The 8,115-nt window shown below is 55.1% G+C and overlaps 1 protein-coding gene across 2 annotated transcripts in view; it reads left to right on the forward strand.

Moving 5' to 3' along the window:
• Positions 1-7,740, forward strand: part of PPFIBP2 (PPFIA binding protein 2) — a 153,790-nt gene extending 146,050 nt beyond the window's left edge. Inside the window, exons 20-26 of one of the 2 annotated variants that reach the window (XM_005689726.3) lie at positions 207-295; positions 585-707; positions 1,897-2,022; positions 2,653-2,841; positions 3,733-3,909; positions 5,943-6,008; positions 7,098-7,740. In XM_005689726.3, the coding sequence (XP_005689783.2) occupies positions 207-295; positions 585-707; positions 1,897-2,022; positions 2,653-2,841; positions 3,733-3,909; positions 5,943-6,008; positions 7,098-7,169 (842 nt within the window). In that variant the 3' untranslated portion in view covers positions 7,170-7,740. Of the gene's footprint in view, positions 1-206; positions 296-584; positions 708-1,896; positions 2,023-2,652; positions 2,842-3,732; positions 4,484-5,942; positions 6,009-7,097 lie in introns of those variants that run through there. The other variant, XM_005689727.3, reaches the window with a different exon arrangement.

The raw sequence follows: 8,115 nt of genomic DNA on the forward strand, positions 1-8,115 counted from the left end.
CAGGCAGATGGGTGTATGTTTCTGGCAGCTCCCTGCGAATGTGTGCCTCAAAGGCAGCTGTCTCCTTGGGATAGGCAGACAGATTACTAAACTTTAGGGGAAACACAGCTGGAGCTTGAATGATAATTTGCTGCTGCTTTCTTTTTATGTTTTTTTTGCATCCACAGTCTCCGATTTTCACAAGTCTCACTTGCCCATTTCTATAGGTTGGCTTGATGACATTGGCTTACCCCAGTACAAAGACCAGTTTCATGAATCCAGAGTTGATGGGCGAATGCTGCAGTACCTGACGGTGGTGAGGACCCTCCCTCCAGTGTTTCAGTCGTCCCTGTGAGCACCCAGCTCAACACAGGCGTCCCCATGGAGGTTATTTTACACTTGATCCCACCACCTCTAGCATATCCTTAAGGTCTTAAAACAGTGTCATTTGTCACATAAGATGCCCCAAGTAGCAAAGTACAAACTATTGTGCCGAGGGAACTGTTGCCGTGTCCATGTTGTATTGAATGGTCTGGAAAGGATCCTCATGGGGTGTCTGTCACTTCAGAAGCTCTGGTTCATGCACCAAAACGTTGTTCTTCCAGAATGATCTCCTCTTCCTAAAAGTCACCAGCCAGCTACATCATCTCAGCATCAAATGTGCCATTCACGTGCTGCACGTCAACAAGTTCAACCCTCACTGCCTGCACCGGCGGCCGGCTGACGAGGTGAGGGCAGGGCGCGCCCTGTCCAGGTTGCCCTGAGCCAGGACACACAAGATAGGGCGTTAGAAAGCCAGGACATGATCGCCACTCACTAAGTGGCTGCATTTGGGACCATGGTGCTGTGGATTCTTCCCTTTGCTAGGGCTTCATGATGCCCCACCATGCCTGTGGCCTGAACTCTGTGTCCATCGCAGCCACTATACCTCCAACGTCCATCTCCCTGGGGGAGATACATGCTATGGGCCGGAGGGCAGTGGCAGCAAGTCTTTTAAAGACGTTATTACGATTAAAGGGGACAAGGGAGTGGAGCAAAGGGGAGAGAGAGGGGTGAGACAAAATGGAAAGATGGTGTCAACGTATGCAGAGGAGTGGAAAAGAGCCTGTGAGGAAACCAGGTATTTCAGAATCTCTGGGTAGGTAGAACATTAACTGACCTCCAGCTCCAGATTCACAGGGAATCCATGAGCAGGTTTTGCTAGAGAAGAAATAGTAGAGTTAACTCAGTGACCCACAGCCTGGGGAATTCCCTGATAATCTTCCGTGAACCTCAGAGGTCTTCTACAAGGTTGTCGGTAACACCCTGCCTCCTGTGTTCTGGGAACTAAGTCTAACCCTGCTTTAAGAGTACTACTCAGCTTCCCAGGGGATTGAAAACTCCTAGCCGTACTCTCTATCCCCTCTTTTCTCCCTGTTCAACAAAGCACGTTTTGAATGCCTTTATATGTCAGGCACAGTGCTGGGTATTTTGAAGACCCAGATGCCACTTGAGGGCACTTAGGTGTAAGTATCTTAATGTGTATTCTCTGAAAACATTTGGCCACGCCAGTGAGATCGTTATTCTATAAAACGCTCAGCTCATCATTGGTAGTCCTCTTTTAAAGTGCTTCTGGATCACTGAATGAGTAACTCCATGCCTTCATGTGTTAGTCTCAAAGTAATCAGAGTCAGGGAGTAACAGGATTCTGCAATTAGATATCTCAGAGTAGGAAGATCCTGCAGGTTGAGTGAGAGCTTAACTTCTTGGGAACGAGGCAGGCTCTCAGGCAGCTGGCATGGAGGTCTGTGTCAGTAGGCATAAGGTAGGCCTGAGTGAGGCTTCTAGGGCTGACTGACTCCCAGGGGCTGGCTCCACAGAGGAGCCTGGTAGGACCTGTAGGCCTAACTTCTCCACTCTCCTTCTCCCCTCTCACAGAGTAACCTCTCTCCTTCAGAAGTTGTGCAGTGGTCCAACCACAGGGTGATGGAGTGGTTGCGGTCCGTGGACCTGGCAGAATACGCGCCCAACCTTCGTGGGAGTGGCGTCCACGGAGGGCTCATTGTGAGTGGCTCTTTGAGCTGGTTCACTTGCCTCAGTGTTCCTGGGGTATTCAGGAACTAATGTCTAAGGGCTAGACATGCATCCCAGTAAGAAAGTTGATACTTCATTGGAACTCCTTGCATAAATTGCAATCTCAAAACAGAATTTGATCTGTTGTGGCTGAGATTTAATAGGCTTCATGGAAATAAGATGGGCTCTGGGAACACTTGCCCAGCTATACTCCCAGAGGAGTCCAGGATCCAGGACAAGGGGTCTGCATGAAAACTGCCTATTAACCAGGCAGCTCCACCTGCTGCTAGAGGAACACGGGGCTGGGCAGGGAGAGGGCACCTAGGTGTCACCTCCTGCTTGTCAGGGGACGATCCGTCTCAGCACTCAGCATTATCAAGAGGCAAAGCTGGCAGAGAAATGAGGAAGGGGTGATGACAGGGATGAGAAGCGAGACAGCCTTGGCTAAGAGGGCACAGCTCTCCACTGGTCAATCACAGAGTCGGCCCGGGCCAGGAAGCAAGCAGGGTGGGGACACAGGACAAGTGCCCTGGAGGCATCGACCTGGGGGCCTGTTTCTCAGTGTCATCACCTGGAACCACTGGTGGTCATCACTGGCTGACTTGTCTGGTTTCTTCTTAGATCCTAGAGCCACGCTTCACAGGGGACACCCTGGCCATGCTTCTCAATATCCCGCCACAAAAGACGCTCCTCAGACGTCACCTGACCACCAAATTCAACGCCTTGATTGGCCCTGAGGCTGAGCAGGAGAAGCGAGAGAAAATGACCTCACCTGCTTACACACCACTGACCACTACAGCCAAAGTCCGGGTGAGTTGCCAGACCCTTTCTGGGGTGGCCACAGGGACCTACTTTCTGGCCCTTAACTTGGGCAGCAGATAAGCCCGGACCTGGTGCCAAACCCAAGTGGGCTGCCTGGACGAGGAGGCTCTCGTGACTTCTGCTTTGGCTTCTACCTTTGGTTTGATTTTATGTTACTCTTTGTTAGGCCAGTTCCCAGGGACTCTTGAGTCCAAGGGTGTGCAGGTTTCTTTACACAGAAATGATGTGCAGGCAGCACCCAGTCCTCTTTCCTGATGCTACCTTGACTCGTTTTGCAAAGCAGACAAGTTCCCAAGTGTGGGTGCCCTGTGCCAATTAGAGCCGTCTTACCAACTCAGTGAGTGGCCCTGTGGGCAGCCAGCCCTGGAGGCGGCCAGCACACAGCTAGCAGAGGTCCTGAGGTCATCTAAGCCCAGCACAACTCAGAGGGGCTCTGAATCTCACACATCCCCGCTGCCTGAGCTGTCCTGCCAACTCAGCACAGCTCCGGTGCTGGAGCAGGCAGGAAGGGCTATCCATGTGGCTGCCCTAGGTGCTGTGCTCCCCTTGTGGTTGCAAGTCCTGTGAAATTGGCCTCTGAACAGACTGCAGCATCTTCAGGGAGTCCCGAGTCCTCCCAGGGAATGTCAACATCACAGGGCAAGAGTTTTGGGCATGGAGCCTTGGAGGAGCAGCTCTGCTTGCTCAGGACAGTTGATCTGTTGGCCTCTCCCCAGCAGGCCAGTTGCTTCCAGGAGTGCAATTTTGTGAAGAGAGTTTTTCTAGAAGCAGTTTGCCTTATTCCTTCCCTCACAGGCCTGCTCTAAAATGTATTGTCAGGTGAGCTCCATACCAGCTCAGTCATCTCTTTCTCATCGTTTTGCACCTGCTGTGTTTTAGCCAAGGAAGCTGGGATTTTCACATTTTGGAAACATAAGAAAAAAGAAGTTTGATGAGTCGACGGACTACATTTGCCCAATGGAGCCTGGCAACAGTGTCGGTGATGGTCACAGGGCCTACAGTGGCGCCCAGGGCCTCAGCACCCTCGATGCCCCTGAACTGGACGGGTTGGAGCAGGTGGGACCGATCAGCTGATGCCTCTGTCACCCGCACTGCCTGTGCGTCCTGCAAGCTCACAGTAACTCCGCGTGTGTCACCACATAACTCACCTCACCCCCGCGTGTGCGCATGACCCACAGAGAACATTCCAGCCATTGCGCACCCCTGGGCATCTTTCTCCGAACCCTGCGGGTGGTGTGGAGAAAGGTATGGAGGTACCTTTCTCCATGGAGAAAGGAGCTGCATCCTTGCTAAGGGGCCAGACTTGGGGACTCAGGAGGAAGGACACTTTAGGATGCTTGCACATTTTCGGTAAGTCTGAATGTCCAGGTATAGCACTGGTGGCCACACCTGAGCTTGGACACAGGTCCCAAGACCACAGACAACCCCGAAGGGCTCAGCTCTCAGGCCCCTCAGCTGCTCCCCCATGGAGGGCAGTCCCAAGTTCCTTGGGCCTGTGGCCAGAGTTTTGGCTGCAGGGACAGAGCAGGGCCTTCTGCTGCGGGGACAGTGGAACTATCGTGACTTCATTCAGCAGTGGTCTCTTCTTTCAGTAATAAAACCCGTATTTATGTAGAAAGCGAGCAGCACAGCCTATCTCTAAGCGTGTCCAGGGGAGTGAGGTGGGCACATTGACAGCTGGAGTGCTGCTCAAGAGCCCACACTGCTGAGCTGGGCTGTGATTTGCGGGTGTCCTGAGCAAGGGGGATGAGGCAAGGAGGCACCCCCTCCCAGCCTTTGGAGGAGCCTGTGGCCTCACTTCAGGGTACACGGCCCAGTGGGAAGCCCAGAGGCACTTTGCACCTCATATTCTGCTGCTGTGCAGACCCCGAAGCTGGTCTCCATTCTGGCGAGGGGAAACCAGCCTGCCTTGCTGGCAGGCCTCTCGTCTTGCGTGTGTTGTGCAGGCTCCGCTGTGACTGCCCTCCCTGGGCCTGTGTAGGGGTTGCTCTGCCTTGGTGGAGCTGGAAGAGACCTGGCTTCCTGATTTAGAGGCTGACTGACTGAAAGTGGGTCTTCTAGCTGGGCCTGGTCTGGCCAAGGACAGGGGAGGGATGCACCCGCCAGTCTGGGCTCCTGCTCATGAAATCCCAGTTGGGCCCAGTGCAGCTTTTGGCTCCACTGGGTCTCCTGGGCCTTGTCTGCAGAATCCGGACAGCAGCCTCATAACTGGTGGCCGCAGCAGGGCCTCACAAGCCCAGTTTGAACTCTGGTTTTGTTCCAGATGGAGGTGATGCAAAGTACCAGCAGCCTCAGGCCATGGCCTCCCCGCCTCCTTTGAAGTCCAGTTAGCAAGGAATGTGGGCACTGGCTTGCAAGTTGTTAGCACAGCTGCTGTTTGATCCCAGGGCCGGGACTACTGATGAGAGGTGCTCCCCGGGGCTGAGAGCTGGGCACAGCGGTTTGGAGCTGTAGTCAGGGCAGGCTTTACCCCTTGTTCCTCTCTCATCATGTGCTGGTGGGAGACTCTCCGCATGTGCCTGCTTTCAAACCCTGCATGGGACTGCGATGTCACTAACTCTGTGCGGCCTCAAGGAAGTCCTATATCTCTTGGTGGGGCCCAGTTTTCCCACCTGTAAAATGATGGGTTATATGCAATGCCCTCAAAGGGCAAATTTACAATGTCCACAAAGGTTTTGGGGAGGAGGAGTGGACCGGCATTGCCTGAGCAGGTGGGACCGGAGGTTCCTGGCAGTGAGGATACCTGGCTATGCCTACACTGGGGCATCAGTGTCTGAGGTCCTGCTGGTCCTTTCTGAGGTTGGCATCAGAAAGGCCTTCATCCCACTCTCCGTGCTCCTGTGTCCCCTCAGAGCTGGCACTGAAGTGGGACCGCGGCAGTGTAAGTGACGGTGTGGGACAGTGGAAGCTCTGCCTTTCCCCAGGGATGAGCAGTGCGTGCTTCTCCCCTGTGTCGCTCCTCAGGGCCTGGCCCACTCCTTGCCCACTCTCCCGGGGAGCAGGCCCAGGCAGGATAGGACTTGCAAACCACCTCTGCGAATCCCGAGCTCAGTCCACGAGCACTGACCAGGCCACTGCCCGTTTTACAGATGGCACCTTCGGAAGGCACCGTGACGCAGATAGGGCTCCTCTCCCAAGACATTCACCGCCTCACGGTAGGACTCTGGCCCTCTCGCTATAGTAGGACCCGTGCTGGGGAGGCCCCGGGAGTTTGGTGTGGGGCTGGCTTAGCCCCGCTGCCTAATCCAGAGCCTGTAGCGCCAGCGCCCCTGCTGGGGGAGAGCAGACGGGACTGAGGGCTGGTGCTGGAGATGAGCCAGCCCTGAGGCAGATAGAGGCCCAGAGGCCTTCTCCACTGGCCTGCTGCTGCTCTTGAGCCAAAACCAGCTGAAGTGTTCTAGGTCGCAGGCCCTCTGTCCAGGCCTGGCTGGTGAGGAGACCAAGATACTCAGCAGTTCTGGGTCACCTGCCTTGTCAGCCCAAAGCCCAGGCCTCACCCCTGCCTGATGGACAGGGCTCTGCCCTCTCCGCCCATGAGACACACATTTCCTGTCACGCCTCTGACTTTACAGACATCACAGGCACGAGTCCATCCTGGCATGTCCAGTTGGGACAAACTGTACCATGTGAAGCAGCTCAGACCCAGGGGGAGGAGCCACTCTGGAGGGAGACTGACTGTCCCTGTCTGCAACCTTGGGCAAGTCACTGTCTGTCAAGCAGGGCTGATAATATCCTTGCCAGGCTGGCAGGCAGACCAGAGCTGGCAGAAAAAGGCCAGAGAACAGAATCACATTGGTGAGGCCCGGTGCCTCCCAGGGCCTGTCAGTTCTGGACTGCCCCAGCATGAGCCCACTGGCCACAGCGTCCACCTCGCTGAGGCCTTTGCTGGTTTATTGAGCAGCTTATAAAGGCCGAACCCAAGGCAAGACAAGACTGGGGGACTCTCCCTGAGTCCAAAGAGGATCACTTTTGTCAACTTGTTTTTTCTTGGCTCGCACACTGAAATGAACCCCCCCAGCCTTGTCCTTCTCACTTCTGACAGACCTTTGGTGGCCATGAGCTGGCACCTTTAAAGGTCGGAGCAATCTCCTGTTGACAGTGTTGGTGTCCCTGGGACACCGTGGACTTACAGGGCGCTGGTGTCAGGGCCAACCCAGGACCCTGCTGCTCCCCAAGGAGCAGCCGCAGGGCAGCCTGGACCTGTTGAATGCTGTTGAGCAGGGCCTTCGGCTGTGTCCTTTCAGACGATGCTGAGCCAGGACCAGCTGCTGACCGACTCCCGCCTGGCCACTCCCAGATCTGAGGACTGGAGATGACTCTCTTCATGGCTGGCAGCCCAGAGAGGCACGTGTGTGGGTCCCGAGTCCGCTTCGATGGGAAGCTGGCCCACGGCCACCCACAGAGCCCAGACTGGGCCCCAGGGCATCTCTAACGTGGGTGCTGACAGGACAATGCGAGGCTGTGGAACAGATGTCCACAAGGTGGCCCACAGGTTTTCAGCTGTGCTGTGCTCTCCACCACAGCTTTTGTACTTTTTATACTTTTATAAGTGGACTGTAGAGCACTTTTGCAGGGAGGGCAGTGAGATGCCCACACACACTCAATGACTCACGCCATCCCTAGCAACAGCCGGGGGCACTTACACCAAAGGGGAAGGGCTGTGAGTCACAAAAGCTTTGCTGGAAAAAAAAAGTTCTGAATGTTCTGAGCTGACTGAAGGGATAGGAAGCCCCCTCCGGGGCTACTTCCGTATGAAAGCTTGTAGTGTATTTCCGTTCCCAGGAACCTGGCTGGAGTGACAGCAGGGAAGGAGGAATGAGCTCCCTTGACAAGGCTGCCCTTTTCTGCAGTGGTGACTCAGGTTCTCAGGGCTGCGGGGCCTCCCAGCACCTGAGCAGACATCTCTGCGGCCTTTCCCTTGTCAGCCTCAGAGGCAATTTATCTGATCAAACAGCTCCCTCGAGTGGAAGGCCCTTCCCATTGCAAGACATCTCAGGTATGTCCTACCTCAGGGAGAGGCGCCTGCTCAGCGGCCACACCTCACCCTCCCAACCAGCCTTCCCCCCTGAGCAACGGCCCTAACTCCTCCCTGTGGCGGCGCTAGCTCTGGCCTCATCTCTGTAACTTCCTCGGGGGCGGGGTCTCCCACTTGGTCCCCTCTGGGTGTTCTCTGTACCATCCCTGGAGGTGCCTCCCCAAAGCACTGTTTTCATCCTGCTAAGAACTCAGTGCCGCAACCACCACAGTTAGCCTTCAAAAGCC

The sequence above is a fragment of the Capra hircus genome, chromosome 15 (assembly GCF_001704415.2).
Source record: "Capra hircus breed San Clemente chromosome 15, ASM170441v1, whole genome shotgun sequence".
Classification (NCBI taxonomy): Eukaryota; Metazoa; Chordata; class Mammalia; order Artiodactyla; family Bovidae; genus Capra; species Capra hircus.